Here is a 27689-nt window from a genome sequence, read left to right as displayed (position 1 = left end):
AATAATAACTTATGATAATATCTCCTTCCATGTCAAGGTGTAGGTTGAGTTTTTGGCGATTTAATTTCTAATATTTTCAATTTTAAAATGTTTTAATTTCAAAAAAATTAAATGTTAATATTTTCAAAAATAAAATAAAGCAGTAAACAAAGGAACTCAAGTAGAAGCGGCTGCTATTACATTAGGAAGGATATTATAATACATAGTATTCTTCATAAGGTATAGATATGTTCTACAAAGTCAGCATTTCCAGTCTTTAGAAGTAAATCTAGAAGGAATCCTGCAAGTTGTTACATCAATGAAGCATAAAAGACGAAGGGGGGAAAACAAAGAAAGGAATGTGGCAGAGCAGAGGGCAAAAAACCTCAGTGATGTCCTGTGTGTAATGATGCGATTTGGGAGGATGAAATGTGGAAGACCACACGTGCTGCTTTGCTTTGGCTCTTTCTCTGGCCTGATGTTCCAGGGTATGAGGTCATCTGACAAAATGTTGAGCCAGAAAGGTTTAAAGGACATCTGTCTGCAGGATCAACCTTATTAAACAGTACACACTGCCTTGTAGGGTTGATCCTGCTGGTTACAATGATACATGTCTTGTGAAAACATTTTGCAGAGTTGTCAAGAAAAAATAATATTTATTCTAGACTTCAGTGCACTCCAGAGGTGTGGCCTGAACTAGAAAGCTGAGATCCACTGAGGGGCTAGGCCCCGCCCCCTTCAATGCAGTGAAGACATGTTTACATACAGAATAAAAGTCTTTGTTCTGAGGAACGCAGCAACCTATTTTCACAAGACAGGTATCATTTTAATCAACATGATCACCCCTATCAGGCAATGTGCCTGGTTTGATAGGATTGACCCTGCTGATAGATGCCCTTTAAGGAAATGGCACCCATCCTGATTTCTAAACTGGAATGGGTCTGAGCTTGCATTACATCCCCAGGAAGGATATAGATATTAATGTAGATGCTAATTTGGATCAACACAAGATTTTCATGTCAACACTACACGTGGTAGAAATCAGTAGATATGTTGTCATCAGACTCTCGCAGTAGTGCAGCCTCAGGTTTTGGGCTACATACAAAAACCTTCTAAAAATGGAGACTCTATGACTTCCACTTGGAAGAATTGGGTCCCCATGGCCTTTTCAGCATTCCAAAGAGGAAACATTGTGGAGGCCATGATTAAAGGGTATATCTGATGCTTAGACATTGATGGTCTGTCTACAGGATAGGTCATCAATATCAGCACCCTCATCTATCATTTGTTTTGGGCAGGCACTGGAAACTATATACTAAATGGAGCCAGAAGCCTAAGGTTCCGTCCACTATGTGGTGGTCGTGCCAGGGAAGTAGGCCGTTGGCGGAAACTACATAGTGGAAAGAGTCTTCAGGCCACTGTATAGTTTTCAGGATCGGTGCCTGCCCGAAACAACTGTTAGGTGTGGGGGTCAGACTTCCATTGATCTGATATTGGTAACCTATCCTGAGGACAGGCCAACAATATCTAAGTCCTGGAGAACCCCAAGCATGGCTTTCTTTATTTTTAGTTTAATGGCGTTTCACAACCCATAAACTACAATAGAGAGAGCTCAGCCACCTCTTTACCTCAATTGTTCCTTATTGGAGTACTGGACAGGGAAGAGTACCAAATACGGGGTACCAAAGATGGTTGGGGGGCCACCCAGAATGGCATCATTGGCAGTAGATTGTACATCCGTTCCCTTGAGCATTTGCCCATTTTTTTCTTCCCTACAATCCATCCTTGATCTTTATAAAAATGAAAACTAAATTTTTTGTACATGGGGTGGGTACTTAAAGGGGTTGGCCCGTCTGGAACATTGATGTCAAATCTCTAGGATATGCCATCAATGTCAGATATGAGCAGGTACCAGAGGTGGAACCCATACTTATCTAGAGAACTCCCCCCCCCGAAGTAAAGGAGAGCATTACATGCATGCACAGTGTGTCTCCATTCATCGCTATGGGAGTTCCGAAAGTAGCAGAGTGAGTGCGCTCTTCTATTTTTGGAAGTCCCACGGTGGTGGATTCAGAGGGCACCACACAGCACCCTCTCTATTCACCGCTATGGGTCTGCGGGATGTTGCTGAGCCAGCACTTGGCTCTTTTTGGAAGTTCCATAGTGGTGAACGGAGGGGGGCTGTGCATGTGCGGCTGCTCTCTTTTCCTTTTTGGGGTCCTGTTCTGGAGATAGGTGCTGGTCCCATATCTGGGACCCACTTCTATCTGACTATCTGATCCTAGCGATATGCCATCAATGTTACAGATGTGAATACCTCTTTAATAAGTTAGAAAGTTAGGGCAACAAATGATGGGCGAGTAGTCCCATTAAGGACATATCAAGATAGAAACCCAAATCTACCAAGGAATAAACAGAACCACAGATTTAAAATCTCGATTGCACTTTATAGCTTTTTAATAAACATTCAGACACATGTCCTGTACTAATAAAATACAACAATAAAAATATACCACAAATACTACAGAAATATCTTACAGTATCTACACAAACGTGGAATGCGCTCTACTTACAAGTCGTAAGAAAATACTTTGATACATAAAAAAAATGCTGTATGACATATAATGTACTGTACAATCTAAAAAAATACACATTCAAAAGCTACAGGAACCATTCTGAGAGGAGGACTACTGGCCATGATAACCTGTGACCAGCCCAACGGCCCAGAACACGCGGGTCATATGTGAGAAATAAATATTTTAATTATATTTTCATTTATAAATCGCCACTATTTTAATGCTGGTAAAACACAACAGGAAGTCAGGACAAAGGAGTTCCAATTACAATGGAGGAAACTTCTCTATTTTATTAATTGAAATCTTGTTGGCTGCTGTTTTTTTTGGTTTTTTTTAAATCTTAATTTCTTAATTATTTTTAGTTATTAAAATAAAACAAATGCATTCTTAGAAGTGCACTTTGTCTGAAAATTATAATGCAATGTACTTGGCATTTGACTTGAAATATTTTGGTTTTAATTAATAACAATTTTTCATTATGTGATGAATTATTTTAAAGTAAAAAATGTGTTTTAACTTTTAGATTTTTTTTGTCTGGAATGCAGAAAGTGACATAAGTTCCATTTACTTTCAAAATATTTTTTAACTAATGTTATATATATATATATATATATATATATACACACAAAATATAATAAATGGCAGCACCAACCTTAGAATATTGGAAATAGGGTGCAAGCTCCAATGGGAATGGCGTCCCAGGATAATATCAGTAAAAAACAGAGCAGCAGTCCAGTATGGTGAAAAAAAGAAAGCTGTTTATTCACCCAGTGGTGATGCGACGTCGCATCACCACTGGGTGAATAAACAGCTTTCTTTTTTTCACCATACTGGACTGCTGCTCTGTTTTTTTACATATATATATATATATATATATATATATATATATAATTTTTTTTAATTTTTTTTATTCATATTTGTATTATTAAATTCTTTATTCAAATTAAAATCAAAATGAAAATGCAACATTTCTTTAATTTATTTTTAAATCATGATTGCAATTTTTCAAATGTATTTTAAAATGAAAAAAAAAAATGCCATTTGTAGATTTTTTTTGGTCCAAAAGGCAGAAAGTGACATTTTTGCCACTTTTTAAATATATTTTTTTAATTTTTTAATTATTTTTTTATTCAACAAAAAAATTAGAAAAATTATGAATTTAAATATTTTAAATTTCCCTTCAATCTTTGAATTCCTAATATTATTGGCTGAACAAGAATAAAATGGATAAAGGACTTGAATAGATGACTTTGTCGTGACACCTGTTGCGTCGTGCAGAAAACATGTAAAATATTGGCTATTTTTTTCCATTATATATTTTTTCAGTTTTTAAAAAAAGGTTATATTAATAGCTTTGGCTATTCCTAAGGATAAAAAATAAGGGATTTATAAATTATTTCTTTTTTGTACATATGTTGTCTTTTATCTTCTATCCGAAGCACCTTTGACCTTGTCCACAATACCATTACACATACAAATTCTGCACATTTTTCCCAAATATTTAGAATTTCATCTTAAAAAAAAAAAATGTTTAGTCCTTCAAAAAAATTAGGATATTAAAAAACAAAACCAAAAAATAACTTGGTGCGTTGACGATCTTTGTAGCTTTTCGTCCAATGACCTCTTGGACTTGGGGTTCACAGAATGAAAATGTCTTTGTAAGTCTTAAGGAACAAAGTCTTGGGGTCCTGTTCCTGGAGACCCGACTTTAGCTGGAGATGAATTTGCTGATCTTACTTAGTCTTTTCTTATCTCTGTTGCTGTGGGAGTGATGATGCTGGTGGGCATGGGTGGGTTTTACCGAGGACACCCCTTCGTAGTTGTGGCTTGACTCATTGTGCTGCCTTGTGTATCGCTTGCACTTACAGGAAGTGACCACGGTGACCTTGTAGGTTCTGGTGGTGCCATCTGTACACTGGAGCTGAATCCGCTGAGTGCGCGTCTTGTCATTGACGCATCGCCATTCCTGAGTGCTCCGACGACTCCAGTACTTGAGGCCGTAACCTCCTCCAATCCAATTCGGAAGTATGGGAAGAGGAAGACATTCCCCGGCACAGACTAGTTCCTTTAAGGGTGTTAGGCTGGTACACTGGCCATCGGAAATGTACTTGGTGGACCTGAGTTCTCGACACCCAACTTGATGGTGACCTGGAAGGAGAGCAATGACAGTAAGAGTTAATTATCAGGTCAGTGACCATATGTCCACCTAACGTGGGAACTTAGGGTACTGTAGCGTACCTCATACCTTAGGGAATGCCCTGACATACCCATGAATAGTCACATTACGAGTCAAGTAGAGGGAGATATGGCATAAAGTATTGGATCCCTTTTGGTCTGAAGAAGTCAAATGGCGTTTTGGTTAATGAGACATCTACACGTCCATGGGCTCTTCAGCCTCCGTGTGGATGAACAGGTATGTTCTGCCAAGCCTAACTACATGGGGGAGATAGAGGGCAACTGCCTCATGGATGTGGTCAACCATGGAAGAGGAGGACCCGAACAGGATAAGACTTAAAGGGGTTATCCAAAGTCTAAAAGATCCTCCCCCCCAATGCCCGGGCCCCTCATATACAATATACTTACCTGCTTCCCGGCAGGGATCCAGAGCGACGCGGGTGCTGGGGAGCAGGTAAGTATAATGTATAAGAGGGGCCTCGGCATTGGGGGGGAATCTTTTAGACTTTAAATAACCCCTTTAATGCCCATCTGCCTTGGTTATTTCCATTCTTCTCCATCATAGGAGAAGAACATGATATTATAGGGTCCATCGGAGTCCAGCATTTTACTGGGCAACAATTTGTCCGCCATTTTGGATGGAATCTGCAACGTAGGTTCCTAACCCAGCCTCTGCTCAATTGTGATCACATTCTTACAAACCAGGGCTGCTTTCTGCCAAACACAGTGCCACACCTGTCCACAGGTTGCATTTGGTATTGCAGCTCAATTTCATTCCTTTCAATGGAGCTGCGCTGTGGACATCTGTGGCGCCGTTTATGGAAGGAAGCGGCCATGTTTTCTTCTAATCCTGGACAACCCCTTTAAAAATTGTTACAATTGACATACAATAATCAGTGCAACTGAAGTAGACAATGTATCGCTAGCTGAAAAAGCAGGGCTTGTGATTTCGGCCATATTGGTTGCACTACATTTCTTCTTATTCAGCCTCATTTTATCCCAAATAATCTGATTTCACAAGCCCAAAGACCAATTGCCCCCATCCCCAGCTAACAGATCTCGGAAATCCGGCCTCGTGAAACCTGAGAAACAGGTGAAAACAGGGGGAACTGGGCAAGTTGGGAAGTGACCTGGCCCTTTACGTGACAGCACTGTCAAGCCAAGGACAATGGGTCATGCCAGCCCCTCTCACACACACGTGTGCGCTGTTCCTCACCAGCATATATTTCATAACCCAGGTGAGGAGACGCCAAAAACCTGCAATCTTGATGATTAATGGGCGATGGGACGAAGCCAAATGCAATTTCTGTTCATTGAGATCCAGGATCTCCCCTCCCCCTGTCAGAGTCAGGTTGGTGGTGGGGCCCCTGGGGGCGAGCGCTGGGTGCCAGAGAGCTCAATTAAATGTCGATATGTTTATTTTTGCCAAAGGCCCCGGGGCCCGAGAATAGTGAGCCAGGAAGTGCAAACAAATGCTGGATTCATATCAAAGCCTTTCCCGTCTCCAATCATTCCTGACATTGCTGAAGTGTCACAGACAGGTGAGTGGAGGCAGCCATTACCTGGCCTCATCCCCCTGCTATCTACAGCTGCTGACAGACCGATGTAGCAGAGCCGAGCGTGACAGAACCAAGTCTGACTGATGCAGCAGAGACAATTGTGACTGATGTGGCAGAACCAAATATGACTGATGTAGCAGAGCTGAGTGACAGATGTGATAGAACTAAATATGAGTGATGTAGCAGAGCTGAGTGACAGATGTGTAGAACCAAATATGACTGATGTAGCAGAGCTGAGTGACAGATGTGGTAGAACCAAATATGACTGATATAGCAGAGCTGAGTGACAGATGTGGTAGAACCAAATATGACTGATATAGCAGAGCTGAGTGACATATGGTAGAACCAAATATGACTGATATAGCAGAGCTGAGTGACAGATGTGGTAGAACCAAATATGACTGATGTAGCAGAGCTGAGTGACAGATGTGGTAGAACCAAATATGACTGATGTAGCAGAGCTGAATATGACAGAGCCAAGTCTGATGTAGCAGTGCCGAGTCTGACGTAGCAAAGCAAAGTCTGACAAACACGACAGAACCACGTCTGACAGATGTAACATAACAGAGTCTGATAAATGTGACAGAGCAGAGTCTGTGTGTGGCAGAACCAGGTCATTCTGTTGTAGCAGGGCTGTGTCTGACTGATGTAGTAGAGCCGGGTCTGATAAATGTGGTACAACCAAGTCTGACTGATGTAACAGAACCAGGTCTGACTGATGTGGCAGATTAAAGTCTAACAAATGTAGCAGAGCTGAGTCTGACAGATGTGGCAAAACCAAATCTGATTGATGTAGCAGAGCTGGATCTGTCATATTTAGCAAAGCAGAGCCTGACTGATGTAGCAGAGCAGAGTCTAACAGATGTAGCAGAGCCAAGTCAAAGGCCTCTTTCACACGAACTATACGGATTGTGTCAGGGTGCGTTCAGTGAAACTCGCACCATTTTGCAAGCAAGTTCAGTCCGTTTTGTCTGCGATTGCGTTCAGTTGTTCAGTTTTTTCCGGGTGGGTGCAATGCGTTTTGATGCGTTTTTCACGCACGTGAAAAAAACGGAAGATTTACAAACAACATCTATCAACCATCCGTGAAAAATGCATCGCACCCAGACTACATCCGGATACAATACGTTTTTCACTGAAGCCCCATACACTTCTATGGGGCCAGGGCTGCGCGCAAAACACAGAATACAGAACATGCCGCGATTCTCACGCAACGCAGAAATGATGTGTGAAAAACAGTTGTAGCAGTGCTGAGTCTGTCAGATGTAGAAGGACTGAGTCTGACAGATGAAGCAGTGCTGATGTAGCAGGTCTGAGTCTTAGGGTCCATTCACACGTCCGTAGTGTATTGCGGATCCGCAATACACCCGGCCGGCACCCCCATAGAAATGCCTATTCTTGTCTGCTATTGCGGACAAGAATAGAACATGTTCTATTTTTTTCGGGAGCCGCGGACCGGAAGATCGGGGCCGCGCTCCGGAAATACGGATGTGGACAGCATCTCTTCTGGCCCCATAGAGAATAAATGGGTCCGGATTCGTTTCGCAACGTTGCGGAACGGATCCGGACCCATTCTACGGACGTGTGAATGGACCCTTACAGATGTGGCAGAACCTAGCCTGGTGTAGCAGACGTGAGTCTGAATGATGAAGATGCGGGTCTTCCAGATGTAGCAGAGCCGAGTCTGCCAGATGTAGCAGAGGTGAGACAGGTGTAACAGACCTTAGTCTGACAGATATAGCAGTGCCAGGTCTATAACGTAAAGATGGCGATTCTGTCAGACACGGGGGATTGGAGTTTGATATTTGGCACCATGGTGATATAAATGTTACGTGGCTTTTATGTCGGACTGAAAATGTCTCAGGATCATGTCAGAGTATTGAAGGACAGAGGATTTGGGGCAGCAATGACCCTCTCCAAAATAGCGGAGGTACACATACTGGTGCAACTTAAGGAAATACCAAAAACTTACTATATGTTTCGATTGATCACCATTTTCAAAACCTCTGTTTGCTTTGATTGAATGGGAATGGAAACCCTATCCTGAATATACTGTAGAAGTCTAGGCTGTAATATTTGGCGATTTCATTCATTGACAGCAAACAGAAATCTTGACAAATTGAACAGAAAACCTCTGTAAAAGACACAGTCAGCTCTGCTACATTCGTTGACCTAAGCTAATGTAGTTGATGGGGGGGGGGGGCTGTCTATGAGGCCTATTCATATGTGGAGACAGCAGGTCGTCCAGTCTTGGAGCACATGTAACACGAGACCCACGGACAATTCCTGTGTCATCTGCTGCTTTGTAATATCTCCTGATCACTTTCCATTCACTACATGGTGTTCGCGTGACACAGATTCGGGCTCAGTTCACACGGAATCAGTCAGGTATCCATTATGGTTTCCGTCATTGTGCTGCAAAATACCGCTATTCTGCATTTTTGCCAGAATCTGCGACCCAAACATAGCCTTCCCACAGATGTGAACCTGGCCTTACATCACACATTCAGCAATTTTCAATTTCCATCCGTTTTCCAGGTCCCTGCTTGCTGTCAGTGAATAGAAGCACTCAGACTTGTACTCACTGCCGAAGGCTGGATACTATTGTATCCAGTCCAGACAATTCTCTGCAAGGAAACAGTTTGGACTCCAGAATGATACCATTTTACCTGCACTGATACATTGTAACAAACTGTCAGAACAGGGCAGAGATTTGTGCCGCTGATGTCTTAAAGGGAACCTGTCATCAACTTTAAGCTGACCGTACTGAGGGCAGTATAAAGTAGTGACAGCATAAAGTTGATGACAGGTTCCCTTTAACCTCACAGAAGATCGTGTAGACTGGATACTGTTGTAACAAACCCTCAGCTGGGAGAAGTTTTAGGTTTTTGTGGGTTTTGAGTCTCTGGCTGTAAACATGAATATTTCCACTCACTGACAGCAAACACAGATCTGGTGCACCATACCTCTCATAAATAGGATAATGACTTTGGTCATTATCACATGACAAGCACAGCTCACCTATGCCTAACAGACTGGGCTCTGCTACTTTAGTCATATATGAGTTGTGTACTATAACTGAGCTTCCACTGTACTGATGATCCATGAAGATGACGGGCCCTATAAGAGGCTCTCACATGTCACTTTACATGATGTCACTGCACCAGGCAATGACATCACAGGTACCACAACACCATGAGATGAAGCTGTAAATATGGAGGAAAATAGCAGGTATATAGGGAGGACTTCTAGTCAAGAGTCCAGGACTCCTCAGACAATGAGGACTTATTGTTACAGTAAATGGCTGCATCTGTTTAGCTCACCTATGCACATCTGGGAATCTCAGCACCGCTGCATCCCTCCATCTCAGCACCGCTGCATCCCTCCATCTCAGCACCGCTGCATCCCTCCTTCTCAGCACTGCTACATCCCTCCTTCTCAGCACCGCTGCATCCCTCCATCTCAGCACCGCTGCATCCCTCCTTCTCAGCACCGCTGCATCCCTCCTTCTCAGCACCGCTGCATCCCTCCATCTCAGCACTGCTGCATCCCTCCTTCTCAGCACTGCTGCATCCCTCCATTTCAGCACCGCTGCATCCCTCCATCTCAGCACCGCTGCATCCCTCCTTCTCAGCACCGCTGCATCCCTCCATCTCAGCACCGCTGCATCCCTCCATCTCAGCACCGCTGCATCCCTCCATCTCAGCACCGCTGCATCCCTCCATCTCAGCACCGATGCATCCCTCCATCTCAGCACCGCTGCATCCCTCCTTCTCAGCACTGCTGCATCCCTCCATCTCAGCACCGCTGCATCCCTCCTTCTCAGCGCCGCTGCATCCCTCCTTCTCAGCGCCGCTGCATCCCTCCTTCTCAGCACCGCTGCATCACTCCTTCTCAGCACCGCTGCATCCCTCCTTCTCAGCACCGCTGCATCCCTCCTTCTCAGCACCGCTGCATCCCTCCTTCTCAGCACCGCTGCATCCCTCCTTCTCAGCACCGCTGCATCCCTCCTTCTCAGCACCGCTGCATCCCTCCTTCTCAGCACCGCTGCATCCATCCTTCTCAGCACCGCTGCATCCCTCCTCAGCACCGATGCATCCCTCCATCTCAGCAATGCTGCATCCCTCCATCTCAGCACTGCTGCATCCCTCCTTCTCAGCACCGCTGCATCCCTCCATCTCAGCACCGCTGCATCCCTCCATCTCAGCAATGCTGCATCCCTCCTTCTTAGCCTTCTTGCATCTAGCAAGCTTAGCCCTTCTGCATCTGGCTATCCCAGCTCTGCTGAATCCAACATGCTCAACACTACAGCATAGGTAGCATCTGCTCTGATGCATTTGGCAAAGTCATTTTTGCTGCAACTCATTACGTCTACTTTGCGTAGTTCAGCTATACTGCACATGACAAACTCAGCTGCACGGGGGTAGCTTGTCTCTGCTACATCTGGTATGCTTAGACCTACTGCCTATAGCAAAGTCATCTTTGTTGCATATGGCTACCTCTGCTCTGCTGCACCTGAGTAGTATGGCCATTCTGCAGCTTTCCCCCACAATTATCTCTGCTGCATCTGACAAACTCAGCTCTGCTGCCTATGAAAAGGTCAGCTGGCTGCATCTGGCACACTTCGCTTTAGTGCATTTGACCTGGAAAATGCAGCCCTGTTCCATCTGACATGCTCAGCTCTGCTACATGCAGCCCATAGGTTTTACAGTCCACAGGATGGTGCATGCAATGTGATCCCCATGAGCAGTTTTCACAGATCCTGGGACCTCGGTGTCCGGGTTATGTTCCCATTGTGAGATTTTCTATGGGCCGGGAAGTCGGTGGGAAAGTCACTTATATTACTTGAAATTTAGGCGTTCCCTAGCGTAATATTATATGTGAGGGTGGGGGAGGGGTATACATTGGAGAGTATAGCAGCGACTGTATGAATGCAATGGACTCACATAACAGCCCTCATGAAATGCAGCACAATAACCCCCACCAGGCAGAACAGAGGTGACAGCATACAGATGTAGCAGAGCGGAATTTATGGGAGTGCCCATTATCTGCATTGTAAGAAAAAATTATTTGTGCAGTAAAATCATCATTGTACCAAATGACCAACTCAGCTATACTACACCTGACAATGTGCCCTGGGAATATCCCAGATGTAGGATGGCTGAGTTTTTCATTGGACTTTTTGGGTATGCATAGTGTCTACATCAGGAGTCATCAACCTCCGGCACTCCAGCTGTTGTCAAACTACAACTCCCAGCATGCACAACTGTTCTCTGAACTCCCACAGAAATAAATGGGGCATGCTGGGAGTTGTAGTTTCACAGCAGCTGGAGAGCCAAAGGTTGCTGATCCCTGGTCTACATGGTAAGAATTGAAATAATCCAGTAGGTTTTCAAGCAGCCCTATGCAAAACCATCACTGACGAAGAAAGCTCTGCTGCATCTGTAAGTCCGCCCTGCGAATGTCTGCCTTGCATCCTGAATGTGATCTACAAGAGGTAGCAGAGCTGAATTTGTCACCATTCTCAATGATGTGCCATCTGTAGGACTGCAGGTAAACCTGCTGCGTGGCATCACAAATTCAGCTCTGCTACATATGCAGCTGATCTATCATATATTCACATCAGTCCTGCTGCAAAAGTGATCAGTTCTGGTAATAACGTAAACCCAGGGATCGCTATGTAGGCGATTTCCTCGTGCATCCTGCAGATAGAGCCGCCCCTTCCATAGAGCGGGCATCGGAATATCTCGCGCCTACAGCGGATTCATCCGCCACCAGTTTTCTGAATTAGACCCCCCACACTCTATTAGGCCTCATGCACACGAATGTATTTTCTTTCTGTGTCCGTTCCGTTTTTTTTGCGGGCCGTATACGGAACCATTCATTTCAATGGGTCCGCCAAAAAAACGGAAGTTAGGGCTCGTTCACACGACTGTATATCTTTTTTAGTGTTTTGCGGGCCGTTTTTCACAGATCCGTTGTTCCGTTTTTTTGTTTCCATTGTGTTACTGTTTCCGTTGTGTTTCTGTTTCCGTTCCGTTTTTCCGTATGGCATATACAGTATATAGTAATTACATAGAAAAAATTGGGCTGGGCATAAAATCTTCAATAGATCAATATGGAAGATATACGGATGCATTTCCGTATGTGTTCCGTTTTTTTTTGCGGACCCATTGAATTGAATGGAGCCACGGAACGTGATTTGTGGGCAATAATAGGACATGTTCTATCTTTCAACGGAACGGAAAAAACGGAAATATGGAAACGGAATGCATACGGAATACATTCCGTTTTTTTGCGGAACCATTGTAATGAATGGTTTGGTATACGGAACGCAAAAAACAGCCCGTATGCGGTATTCAGAAAACGCTTGTGTGAACGAGCCCGTGTGCATTCCGTTTCCGTATGTCCGTATTTCCGTTCTGCAAAAAAAATACCCTATTAGGCCTCTTGCACACAACCGTATGGGTTTTTCAGTATTTTGCGGTCCGCAAAAAACGGATCCGCAAAAAATACGGATGCATGCATTCCGTTTTTTGCGGAACGGAACAGCTGGCTTCTGATAGAACAGTCCTATCCTTGTCCGTAATGCGGACAATAATAGGACATGTTCTATCTTTGAACGGAACGGAAACGGAAGGCATACGGAGTACCTTCCGTTTTTTTTTGTGGATCCATTGAAATGAATGGTTCCGTATACAGTATGCAAAAAAAAAATAAACGGAACGTTATTCGTGTGCAAGAGGCTTTATTGTATAGGACTGTTCTATTAGGGGCCAGCTGTTCCGTTCCGCAAAATACGGAATGCACACATTTTTTACAGATCCGTTTTTTGCAGACCGCAAAATACATACGGTCGTGTGCATGAGGCCTTAAATGGGAAATTCCGGAGCGACTGTATATATTAGGGAATTGTTATTTATGCAGTTTTCTATAGGATCGCCCAAGATTACATGAATACCCGGCAGCTCTCTGGCAGTTGTGAGACTACAGTCCCCTGCATGCTGGGAGATGTAGTGCGACCACAGCCACAGGTGACGGAATAGAACATTTGGAGACGTACCTGTACGGTCCAGAGCAGAGGCGTGCCGCCCCCCGTTCCGGGCTTGGTTGATGGCGCTGCTGTTGGCGCCGTCCCCTATATGTTTATCCACATGGGAGTAGAGGATCTCAGTGGCATCGTTCTTAAAGCCCTGGCAGCTCTTGAAGACAACACACAAGAAGTAGAGAAGGCAGCACTGGAGCCTGGAGATGATCATGGTGAGGAGCGAGGAGGAGCAAATCCCTTGGCTGGCTTCTTAGGAGTGTGAAGCCTCCGCTGTGGCCCAGCCTTTATATACCTTCTGGAGAACGGGAGGGGAGGGGTCCTGACCGTGCAAGGCTGGAAGTTACAGCGCAGAAGGTGCAGATGCAGCAGAGCTGACGCTGTCATTCCTGAATGCTACAGGCTGTATCGCTTGTCAGGACTCTATCAGTTAGAGCTCATGCACACAAACTTATTTTCTTGCGGACCGTATGCGGAACCATTCACTTCAATGGGTCCGCAAAAAAAAAAGCGGAAGTTACTCCGTGTGCATTCAGTTTCCGTATGTCCGTATTTCCGTACATGTCCTATTATTGTCCGCATAGGACTGTTCTATTAGGGGCCGGCTGTTCCGCACACGGACGTCATCCGTTTTTTTTTTGCGGACCGTGTGCATGTAGAATTACCTGCAGCCCAAGGGCGTAACTATAGCCCTAGCAGCCATGGGGCCCAGAAGTTTGAGGGGCCCTATCAAGAGCATAAACATTGTACCTTTTTGTGGTGAACTATATGGCGGCTTTCTGCTATAATGTTAGTTTTCTGATATATGGCGCTATTATACATATCGTTGATTATTGCTGCTTATGTTGCAGTTTTAATTTTCTGACACCAGGCAGTAGGGGCCCTATCGTATTTTGCTACGGGGCCCTATGGATTATGGTTGCACATAGTAACAATAGATGGTGGTGTCAACTTGAGTTGTGCTAAATAACAAACTCAGCTCAACATCCTGCTAAAGTTTGGTATCAGTTAAAGGGGTTGGCTCAGATGTTCATGGGATATCACCAGGGTGTGCCATCAATATCAGATAGGTGCGGGTCCCACCTCTGGAACCGGCTCCTATGTCCATTTGAAGCCTGTATTACACCTGACGAGTTTTCGCCAGATGATCGCATACGAACACTCGTCAGCAGTCATCTGGCAGTATAATACTGCCGCTGATTGCTCCATCATCGGGAAATCCAAATCTTTTGACATGTTAAAAAATTATAATTTGCATTTTTAATAGCAGTCCTGGGTGATACTGGAGGAAAACAGCAGACGGGGCAGGAAGAGTGGGGGGGGGGGGGATTCCTTATCTACTGCGCTCTGTGGGGCACAATGTGGGTATGAGGGGGCATCAGTGCCCAGGGGTTAGGAGCTACACCTCTGTATAGAGAATATACCGGGCACACAGCGCCCCCCACCATGAGCCTCTGGGAGGGCATTAACCCCTGGGCCTGGAGGAAAGTCACTGACCTGTAACATTTCTTCACTGCACACATAACCTGATCCCTCAGTCCCAAAGTTAAGATGCGTTAGTGGAGATCCTCTCCGCGGGGGACGGTTTCCCATAGTATGCTTCTCATAGATGTCACCTGAACCAACCAGATCCTCCATATCTTACAGAGGAGGCTATGGGAGCAACTGGATGGAAATCAGCTCTATTAACAACGTAACACTCCAACAATGTGACTACAGTATGCTACAGTGTGACTACAGTATGCTACAGTGTGACTACAGTATGCTACAGTGTGACTATAGTATGCTACAGTGTGACCATAGTATGCTACAGTGTGATTATAGTATGCAACAATGTGACTACAGTATGCTACAGTGTGACCATAGTATGCTACAGTGTGACTACAGTATGCTACAGTGTGACTACAGTATGCTACAGTGTGACTATAGTATGCAACAATGTGACTACAGTATGCTACAGTGTGACTATAGTATGCTACAGTGTGACCATAGTATGCTACAGTGTGACCATAGTATGCTACAGTGTGATTATAGTATGCTACAGTGTGACAACAGTATGCTACAGTGTGACCATAGTATGCTACAGTGTGACTACAGTATGCTACAGTGTGACCATAGTATGCTACAGTGTGACCATAGTATGCTACAGTGTGACAACAGTATGCTACAGTGTGACCATAGTATGCTACAGTGTGACCATAGTATGCTACAGTGTGACTACAGTATGCTACAGTGTGACCATAGTATGCTACAGTGTGACCATAGTATGCTACAGTGTGACAACAGTATGCTACAGTGTGACTATAGTATGCTACAGTGTGACAACAGTATGCTACAGTGTGACTACAGTATGCTACAGTGTGACTATAGTATGCTACAGTGTGACAACAGTATGCTACAGTGTGACTACAGTATGCAACAGTGTGACTATAGTATGCAACAATGTGACCACAGTATGCTACAGTGTGACTACAGTATGCTACAGTGTGACTATAGTATGCAACAATGTGACCACAGTATGCTACAGTGTGACTACAGTATGCTACAGTGTGACCATAGTATGCTACAGTGTGACTATAGTATGCAACAATGTGACCACAGTATGCTACAGTGTGACTATAGTATGCAACAATGTGACTACAGTATGCTACAGTGTGACTACAGTATGCTACAGTGTGACTATAGTATGCAACAATGTGACCACAGTATGCTACAGTGCGACTATAGTATGAAACAATGTGACTACAGTATGCTACAGTGTGACTACAGTATGCTACAGTGTGACTATAGTATGCAACAATGTGACCACAGTATGCTACAGTGTGACCATAGTATGCTACAGTGTGACCATAGTATGCTACAGTGTGACAACAGTATGCTACAGTGTGACCATAGTATGCTACAGTGTGACCATAGTATGCTACAGTGTGACTACAGTATGCTACAGTGTGACCATAGTATGCTACAGTGTGACCATACTATGCTACAGTGTGACAACAGTATGCTACAGTGTGACTATAGTATGCTACAGTGTGACAACAGTATGCTACAGTGTGACTACAGTATGCAACAGTGTGACTATAGTATGCAACAATGTGACCACAGTATGCTACAGTGTGACTACAGTATGCTACAGTGTGACTATAGTATGCAACAATGTGACCACAGTATGCTACAGTGTGACTACAGTATGCTACAGTGTGACTATAGTATGCTACAGTGTGACTATAGTATGCAACAATGTGACCACAGTATGCTACAGTGTGACTATAGTATGCAACAATGTGACTACAGTATGCTACAGTGTGACTACAGTATGCTACAGTGTGACTATAGTATGCAACAATGTGACCACAGTATGCTACAGTGCGACTATAGTATGAAACAATGTGACTACAGTATGCTACAGTGTGACTACAGTATGCTACAGTGTGACTATAGTATGCAACAATGTGACCACAGTATGCTACAGTGCGACTATAGTATGCTACAGTGTGACTACAGTGTGACTATAGTATGCAACAATGTGACCACAGTATGCTACAGTGCGACTATAGTATGCTACAGTGTGACTATAGTATGCAACAATGTGACCACAGTATGCTACAGTGCGACTATAGTATGCTACAGTGTGACTACAGTGTGACTATAGTATGCAACAATGTGACCACAGTATGCTACAGTGTGACTATAGTATGCTACAGTGTGACTATAGTATGCAACAATGGGACCACAGTATGCTACAGTGTGACTATAGTATGCTACAGTGTGACTACAGTGTTACTACATTATGCTACAGTGTGACTATAGTGTTACTACAGTATGCTACAGTGTTACTACTGTGTTACTACAGTGTTACTACAGTATGCTACAGTGTGCTATTGTGTTACTACAGTGTGACTACAGTATGCTACCGTGTTACTACAGTATGCTACAGTGTGACTATAGTATGCAACAATGTGACTACAGTATGCTACAGTGTGACTACAGTGTGACTATAGTATGCAACAATGTGACCACAGTATGCTACAGTGTGACTATAGTATGCTACAGTGTGACTATAGTATGCAACAATGTGACTACAGTATGCTACAGTGTGACTATAGTATGCAACAATGTGACCACAGTAGGCTACAGTGTGACTATAGTATGCAACAATGTGACCACAGTATGCTACAGTGTGACTACAGTGTGACTATAGGATGCAACAATGTGACCACAGTATGCTACAGTGTGACTATAGTATGCTACAGTGTGACTACAGTATGCTACAGTGTGACTACAGTGTTACTACAGTATGCTAGTTTGACTATAGTGTTACTACAGTATGCTACAGTGTTACTACCGTGTTACTACAGTATGCTACAGTGTGACTACAGTGTGCTACCGTGTTACTACAGTGTGACTACAGTATGCTACCGTGTTACTAAAGTATACTACAGTATGCTACAGTGTGACTACAGTATGCTACAGTGTGCTACAGTGTGACTACAGTATGCTAGTGTTTTACAGTGTGACTAGAGTGTGACTACAGTATGCTACAGTGTAACTATAGCATGCAACAATGTGACTACAGTGTGATACAGTGTTACTACAGTGTGACTACAGTATGCTAGTGTTTTACAGTGTGACTACAGTGTTACTACAGTATGCTACAGTGTGACTATAGCATGCAACAATGTGACTACAGTGTGACTACAGTATGCTACCGTGTTACTATAGTGTTATACAGTATGCTACAGTGTTACTACAGTGTGACTACAGTATGCTACAGTGTTACTACAATGTGACTATAGTATGCAACAATGTGACTACAGTATGCTACCGTGTTACTGCAGTGTAACTACAGTATGCTACTGTGCTACTACAGTGTTACTACAGTGTGACTATAGTATGCTACCGTGTTACTACAGTGTAACTACAGTATGCTACTGTGCTACTACAGTGTTACTACAGTGTGACTATAGTATGCAACAATGTGACTACAGTACGCTACCGTGTTACTACAGTGTGACTACAGTATGTTACCGTGTTACTACAGTGTTACTACAGTGTGACTATAGTATGCAACAATGTGACTACAGTATGCTACCGTGTTACTACAGTGTTACTACAGTGTGACTACAGTGTTACTACAGTGTGACTACAGTATGCTACAATGTTACTACAGTGTGACTATAGTATGCTACAGTGTTACTACAGTGTTATACAGTATGCTGCAATGTTATACAGTGTGACTACAGTATGCTACAGTGTTACTACAATGTTATATAGTGTGCTACAATGTTACAACCATATTCTGCAATATTATACAGCATGCTATAATGTGACTACACTATGCTACAGTGTAATGTGAGTACAGTATGCTATAATGTTATACACTATGCTACAATGTTACTAGTATGCTACAGTGTGACTATTCTCTTTATTTGCTCCCCCCCCAATCTTATCACATACAGGTATATATAGCACATGGTGTGGTAGGGTCCCAGGTGTACATGCAGTAGAGGCTTCATCTATCTATCTATTATCTATCTATCTCATCTTTTTCTATCTACTTATCTATTATACTCACTGACATATATTCCGCAGCGCTTTACAGACATTATCATCGCACTGTCCCCAGGAGCTCACAATCTAAGGTCCCTATCAGTCTGTCTTTGGAGTGTGGGAGGAAACCGGAGAAGCATGTAATACAAGGAGGATCGGGATCTGCTACAGTGGGAGCTGCTGATACTTATGGAGGGTCTCAGCTTGGCCCCCTGCCCCTCTTTCTCACCCATATGCCCCGGTGTGGTATTTAGAAATGGTATTAGCTCCTCTATCTATGAAATGGCCATCACTGGGAGACGAGTCCATATATATTCTGGGTGACCTAGAGCCATGGCGGCTTGTCCCTCTGGTCATGGCGGTGTCACATATTCCTGGGGAACCTTCAGGGCCTCATGTCCAGTGCACAGCAATGTATCTTATTTAGGAGCCTTGGAAGTGATGTTATCCGGATAATTCTGACATTACCTACAGCAGAGTCAATGTCAGCCGACAACGCCGCTGACAGAGTCCAGACACCAGGAACCTCACCATGATGGCAGAATATTCCAGAAAACCAGGCGCTGCCTCCATGTTACCGCTCCCTCACTTCATTTATATTATGCAGCAAATTAAGGCCAAGTGTCATGGTGGAGGTAAATATTCTGTGCAAACAAAGCCGGTACAACCCCTTCTCGCTACCTCCGGGAAACTGGGCGACCGCTGTTTGTGCTTTTCTTAAAGTTTCTTTGCAAAAAAAATAAGTTGTCATACAAAATTATTCCTGACCTACTTTACGTCAATTCTCATTGCCCTTCACTGCCTGTTCTCCTGGATGCCTGCAGCGCCATCTAGTGGCCGAGCGGAGTAATGCTAGATGGTGAAAGAAGGCAGTAACTACAGACAGTTGAAAGCAGAAGTTTCCATACACTATATATAAAGACACGTGTTCTTCTCAATATCTGACATGAAATCAGAATAAACCTTTCCTGGTTTTGGTCAGTTAGGATCACCATAATGATTATTATTTGCCAAATGCCAGAATAATGAGAGAGAGAGAATGTTTTAAGGCATTTTTATTACTTTCTGCATAGTCAAAAGTTTACATACATTTCATTAATATTTGGTGCCATTGCCCTTAAACTGTATGACTTGGGTCAAACGTTTTGGATATCCTTCCACAAGCTTCTCACAACAGTTGGTCGTATTTTGGGCGCTTTCCTCCTGACAAAGCTGGTGTGACTGAGCCATGTTTGTCGGTCGCCTTCCTCGCACCTGACTTTTCAGCTTTGCCCATAAATTTTCAATAGGACTGAGATCAGGGCTTTGTGATGGCCGCTCCAAAACATTGACTTTGTTATCCTTAAGCCACTTTGTAACCAGTTTGGCAGCTTCGGGTCATTGTCCATTTGGTAGACCCATTTCCGCCCCAGCTTTAACTTCCTGGCTGATGTCTTGAGATGTTGCTTCAGTATTTCCACACAATCTTCTTTCCTCGTGACGCCATCTATTTTGTGACGTGCACCAGTCCATCCTGCAGCAGAACAACCCCACACCATGACGCTGCCGCCCCGTGTCTCACAGTTGGGATGGTGTTTTTCGGCTTCCAAGCTTCTCCCCTTTTCCTCCAAACGTAACGATGGTCATTATGGCCAAAAAGTTACATTTTAGTTTCGTCAGACCACAGGACATGTCTCCAAAAATCTAGGTCTTTGTCCCTGTCTGCATTTGCAAACATTAATCTGGCTTTTCTATGTTTCTTTTGGAGTAATGGCTTCTTCCTGGCGGAGGGGCCTTCCAGTCCATGTTGATACAGTCCTCGTTTCACTGTGACACAATCCACCAGCTTCCGCCATCATCGTCAAGGTCTTTTGCTTTTGTTCTTGGGTTGATAGGTACATGTCGGACCAAAGCGCGTTCATCTCTGGGACACAGCACCCGTCTCCTTCCTGAGCGGTACGATGGCTGGACGATCCCATCTTGTTTGTACTTGCGTATAATTGTTTGAACGAGGCGCCTTCAGGTGTCTTGAAATTGCACCCAAGGTTGAGCCAGACTTGTGCAAGTCCACCATTCTCCTGCTGATATCTTGGCTGATTTCTTCAGACTTTCCCACGATACTACAGAAAGAAGCCGTGTGGGTTTCAGGTGTGCATTTAAATACATGCGTAGATGTGCCTCTAATCACCAAACCTAACAGAAGCCTCCAAACACATGGCATCATCATATGGGCGGTCCAGGATTGTTTAAGGGCATAGTAATCTTAGTGTATTACATTGCAGAAAGTAATAAAAATGCCTTAAAACTTTCTTTCTCTCTCATTATTTTGGTATTTGTCAAATAATAATATTTATGGTGATCCTAGCCGACCAAAACCAGGAAAGGTTTATTCTGATTTCATGTCAGATATTGTGTCTTTTTATATAGTGTGTGGAAACTTCTGGTTTCAACTGTATCTATCTCATATATGTCTGTCGATCATTTGAAGCAGTTGCAGCTCTCCACGTTCGGTATGACTTTTCGGTTTAACCACGGGACATTTTTTTATTAAAGTAAGCGAACCCTTTGGAATTATCTAGATTTCTGTATTGATTACTAGTAAAATGTGGTTTGCTTGATCTGTAAGTTAGGACTGTAGATAAGCATTACGATTGCAGGAAGGAAGTATTTTCACGCAGCGATCTCCTCCACAGTATGAGGCTAATGCCATCGATCGTCCCGGTCATTAGATGGCACAATCTGCCGCCAGCAAACAATTCTTTTTTTTGCCCGATGAATGATTTTGCTCATTGCGGTGGCACCTTTACCCGATTCCTACGAATGCTCGTTAGCGACCTCTGCAGGTCTAATACAGGCCTTACAGTTATAGGCAAACACATGTATGTCATAGAGCACATGGAATAAACATCTACATTGCCAGGAGAAAAAGTAAGTGAACCCCCCGTGCTAATGACTTCTCCAAGAGCTAATCAGCTAAATGTGTTTTAGGAGATAAAGGTGCACAAAGCCTATTTACAACTGTGTTCTCCAGAAAGATTGCTTAGTGTGAAAAATGCCGTCAGAGATGTGTCATGGAGATGGATGAGGCTGGAAAAAGGTACAGGACGTAGGTGTATACCAGTCCCCACCAAATAATCAATAAATGTAGAAAATTCAGGACTGTTCCTACTCTCCCTAGACACGGGCATCATTTTAAAAGGGGTTATGTCTTCCCATTATATAGTACATGCCCTGTACCTCACGAGGATTCAGAAATCGCCCCATTCATTGCTCTGCTAGATTGATATCAATCTGGCAGCTCGGGAGCATATTACTTCTGCTGCAGCTCTCTCTTTATCACAGCTCCGGGTGTCCTTTCACAGTTTCTCAGGGGTGTGTCCTTTCTGCTGCAGCTCTCTTCCTATCACAGCTCAGGGGTGTGTCCTTTCTGCTGCAGCTCTCTTCCTATCACAGCTCAGGGGTGTGTCCTTTCTGCTGCAGCTCTCTTCCTATCACAGCTCGGGGGTGTGTCCTTTCTGCTGCAGCTCTCTTCCTATCACAGCTCAGGGGTGGGTCCTTTCTGCTGCAGCTTGCTCTCTACAACAGTGTTTGGCCATTATCTATTTAAAATGTATGGACATCAATGGGCTGGTCACTAAAGTAAATACAGCCCTGGTGTTCATGGAAGGATGCCTCAAAGGAAGCTGCCGCAGTCTAACAAACCTTATGGCCTGTCACTGTCACACAGTCAGTGTGTGGTCAGTGTTTGATCAATGATTCGCATTATTGATTCTGAGACAAAGCCAGGAGTGGAGGCTACACAGACATGGTATAAGAAAAGATCTGCACCTGTTCTGTGTTTTTGACCTGCTCCTAGTTTTAGCTCACAATCACTGATAAAACACTGACCAAACAGTGACTGTGTGAAAGCCTAAACAGTTGGGACAAAAGTAAAACTAGCACAAATGCACAACGCTATGGAGGAAAAAGAACACTGCCCAACAACACCAAAACCTCATCCCAACTGTGAGGCATGGTGGAGGGGGTATTATGGCTTGGGGCTTCTTGGAGAACACATCATGATTTGGGGATGGTGGAGATCACATCATGGTTTGGGGCTGGTGAAAGGAGCATCATAATTTTAGGCTGGTGGAGAGTGAAGCATGGTTTGTGGTTGGTGAAGAGCGCATCATGGTTTAGAGTTGGTAAAAGAAGCATCATCATTTTAGGCTGGTGGAGACAGCATAATGGTTTGGGGCTGGTGGAGATCACATCATGGTTTGTGGCTGGTGGCGAGTGCATCATGGTTTTGTCACGCTCATGTGTGGGAGGAAATCACCACACCGAGCATAGGAGGAAAGTGGATACCGGAATAATGCCTGGAAACTAGGGAAGAAAGATGGACACCTCCTAGAGAAAACCCTAACTCCAGTCCTGACAGACTACCAGTATGAACAGGCCCCAAAGGTAGGCAAGTTCATACACCGGATACCTAGAATCCTATCTCACCCTATAGGACCCTGGAACTAATGTCAGGACCTAGTCTACCTGTTCCTCCAATTGGAAGGACGAACAGGAGTCTACCTCAGGCCTAATGATAAACAACAGGGAAATGCTTTGGTAGCACCAGGAACGTAGCCGAGAACCAAACACAAGCTAACCACAAGTCCAACAGAAGCTATAAACCGCATAGCATAGTGGGAGAAACAATAAATAGAGAAGGTTAAATGACCACAATAGCAACACCTGGGGATAGAAGATGTGGCAAGCACCAGAAACAACACAGACGTCATTTGATCCAAAAGGAAAAAGTCAGATCAAACCACGTGTTGCCAGTCTCACAGATCTCCTGCCACCTGTTGCGGGAACGTTCGTGACAGGTTTGTGGCTGGTGAAATAAGCATCATAACTTTAGGCTGGTGGAGAGTGCATCATGGCTTGGTGATGGTAGAGAGCACATCATGGTTTGGAGCTGATGGAGAGTGCATCTTGGTTTGTGGCTGGTGGAGTGCACATCATGGTTGGGGGCTAATGAAGAGCACATCTTGGTTTGCGGCTGGTGGAGAACGCAACATGGTTTGGGGCTAATGAAGAGTATTTCTTGGTTTGTGGTTGGTGAAGAGTGCATCATGGTTTATGTTTGGTAGAAGAAGCATCATTATTTTAGGCTGGTGGAGACAGCATAATGGTTTGGGGCTGGTGGAGATCACATCATATTTTGTGGCTGGTGGCGAGTGCATCAGGGTTTGTGGCTTGTGAAAGAAGCATCATAACTTTAGGCTGGTGGAGAATGCATCATGGTTTGGTGATAGTAGAGAGCGCATCATGGTTTGAGACTGGTGGAGAGCACATCATGGTTTGGGGTTGATGGAAGGTGCATATTGGTTTGGGGCTGGTGGAGATCTTGCACATCATAGTTTGGGGCTAATAAAGAGTACATCTTGGTTTGGGGTTGGTGAAGAGCGCATCATGGTTTATGGTTGGTAAAAGAAGCATCATCATTTTAGGCTGGTGGAGAGCGCATCATGGTTTGGGGATGGTGGGGAGCGCATCATGGTTTGGAGCTGGTGAAAGAAGCATCATAATTTTAGGCTGGTGGAGAATACATCAGTTTGGGGCCAATGAAGAGCACATCTTGGTTTCCTTCTTGTGGAGAGTGCATCATGATTTGGGGTTGATGGAAGGAGCATCATGGTTTGGAGCAGATGTAGTGTACATCTTGGTTTGGGGCTGCTTTGCTGCCTCATAGCCTGGAATGGTACAATAAATTCTAAGGTGTATGACATTTTATTTACAGGAGAACATAAGGGCAGCAATGTATGAAATCTAGCATGATATCTATCTATTTGTCTATCTAGCCCTATGCACAGTGTTGTCTGCTTGTCTTTACAAGCAGATAAATAACCGGTTATTTGCAGGGATCACATCAGAGCGGATTACCCGCTGACATCATTAATCAAGGAGCAGATACATTTATAAGGAGTTTACAATAGAACATGTGATTGCGTCTTACATTCCCAGATGAAGCTTTTACATGAATGACAGGTGCTCGGCATAACTAGAAACAAAGTAACATATGGCTAATGGTCCATTAGTGTCCGTCCTCATTACAACTATTAAACCATCAGTCATTATGTCTCCATTTAAAGGGCCAGAAGAAAATGGGCTGCAGTCATCCTAATCTTGTTATTTTCATGCTCTGATGCAATCGTGTCTGACTTTAAAGGAGATTGTCTTAGTGATGGGCACACAGGGCACAGCCTGAGGCTGCAAGGTCCAGGAAAGCTCATTGTTATGGCTGTTTTGTATATTACTATCTCAGTAATGCCAATAGTTATGGCTCCAAGCTTGTTTAGTCTGCATCATCTGTTCATTTATACCATCTGAAATATTACACCGCTGATTGTTACTGATGGAAGCAAGAAAGATTTGTTAATGGACTGAGAAACTAGATAGAACATCTTTACTATAGCACTAACTACTAAAACACTGCCACTATATATAGTAATATATAACTGCAATAATACTGCCTCCTATGTACAAGAATATAACTACTATAATACTGCCTCCTATGTACAAGAATATAACTACTATAATACTGCTCCTATGTACAAGAATATAACTACTATAATACTGCTCCTATGTACAAGAATATAACTACTATAATACTGCTCCTATGTACAAGAATATAACTACTATAATACTGCTCCTATGTACAAGAATATAACTACTATAATACTGACTCCTATGTACAAGAATATAACTACTATAATACTGCCTCCTATGTACAAGAATATAACTACTATAATACTGCTCCTGTGTACAAGAATATAACTACTATAATACTGCTCCTATATACAAGAATATAACTACTATAATACTGCCTCCTATGTACAAGAATATAACTACTATAATACTGCTCCTATGTACAAGAATATAACTACTATAATACTGCTCCTATGTACAAGAATATAACTACTATAATACTGCTCCTATGTACAAGAATATAACTACTATAATACTACCTCCTATGTACAAGAATATAACTACTATAATACTGCTCCTATGTACAAGTATATAACTACTATAATACTGCTCCTATGTACAAGAATATAACTACTATAATACTGCTCCTATGTACAAGTATATAACTACTATAAAACTGCCTCCCATGTACAAGAATATAACTACTATAATACTGCTCCTATGTACAAGAATATTACTACTATAATACTGCTCCTATGTACAAGAATATAACTACTATAATACTGCTCCTATGTACAAGAATATAACTACTATAATACAGCTCCTATGTGCAAGAATATAACTACTATAATACTGCACCTATGTACAAGAGTATAACTACTATAATACTGCTCCTATGTACAAGAATATAACTACTATCATACTGCCCCTATGTACAAGAATATAACTACTATAATACTTCTCCTATGTACAAGAATATAACTACTATAATACTGCTCCTATGTACAAGAATATAACTACTATAATACTGCTCCTATGTACAAGAATATAACTACTATAATACTGCTCCTATGTACAAGAATATAACTACTATAATACTGCTCCTATGTACAAGTATATAACTACTATAAAACTGCCTCCCATGTACAAGAATATTACTACTATAATACTGCTCCTATGTACAAGAATATTACTACTATAATACTGCTCCTATGTACAAGAATATAACTACTATAATACTGCTCCTATGTACAAGAATATAACTACTATAATACTGCTCCTATGTACAAGAATATAACTACTATAATACTGCCTCCTATGTACAAGAATATAACTACTATAATACAGCTCCTATGTGCAAGAATATAACTACTATAATACTGCACCTATGTACAAGAGTATAACTACTATAATACTGCTCCTATGTACAAGAATATAACTACTATCATACTGCCCCTATGTACAAGAATATAACTACTATAATACTTCTCCTATGTACAAGAATATAACTACTATAATACTGATCCTATGTACAAGAATATAACTACTATAATACTGCTCCTATGTACAAGAATATAACTACTATAATACTACCTCCTATGTACAAGAATATAACTACTATAATACTGCTCCTATGTACAAGAATATTACTACTATAATACTGCTCCTATGTACAAGAATATAACTACTATAATACTGCTCCTATGTACAAGAATATAACTACTATAATACTGCTCCTATGTAGATTGCTAAAACTACTAGTAGAATGCTGTTATATGGCTGGTTCTCCTGTGACATCTCTGTGATATATTTGGCTTGTTAGCAGGCATATAGATCGGATATTTCCGTGTCCATGTTGTGGTCTGATCGCTGACCCCAGTTCCACCACAGCTGCTGTATACAGGAACTGGATGATTCCCATTACAGTTGTTGTCAGGTAGCAGTTAACCTACACTCATCGCACCAAGGTTAAACTATGTGACCCCCCATCTGTCTGAACAGAGCCTAAGGCAAGAAGCAGAGGAGATGAGGTGACACAGGTATAGGTGTATATAGACACACAGGTAGAGGTGTCTGTAGACACACAGGTAGAGGTGCATGTAGACACACAGGTAGAGGTGTATGTAGACACACAGGTATAGGTGCATGTAGACACACAGGTATAGGTGTCTGTAGACACACAGGTATAGGTGCATGTAGACACACAGGTATAGGTGCATGTAGACACACAGGTAGAGGTGCATGTAGACACACAGGTAGAGGTGTATGTAGACACACAGGTATAGGTGTCTGTAGACACACAGGTATAGGTGCATGTAGACACACAGGTATAGGTGTCTGTAGACACACAGGTATAGGTGC

The 27689-nt window shown here is 43.0% G+C and overlaps 1 protein-coding gene across 1 annotated transcript; it reads right to left on the bottom strand.

Moving 5' to 3' along the window:
• Positions 1-3718: 3718 nt before the first annotated feature.
• SOSTDC1 (sclerostin domain containing 1) lies at positions 3719-13741 on the bottom strand. The gene is made up of 2 exons (XM_044294454.1): positions 13353-13741; positions 3719-4703 (listed from the first exon to the last, which is right to left on the bottom strand). Exons 1-2 carry the CDS (start codon positions 13546-13548, stop codon positions 4264-4266), a joined length of 636 nt encoding a protein of 211 aa, XP_044150389.1. The 5' UTR covers positions 13549-13741; the 3' UTR covers positions 3719-4263.
• Positions 13742-27689: the final 13948 nt, after the last annotated feature.

Source organism: Bufo gargarizans, chromosome 5, assembly GCF_014858855.1.
Source record: "Bufo gargarizans isolate SCDJY-AF-19 chromosome 5, ASM1485885v1, whole genome shotgun sequence".
Lineage (NCBI taxonomy): Eukaryota > Metazoa > Chordata > Amphibia > Anura > Bufonidae > Bufo > Bufo gargarizans.
The sequence above is the reverse complement of the archived record's forward strand: the minus strand, read 5'-3'. Positions and strand labels throughout refer to the sequence as shown.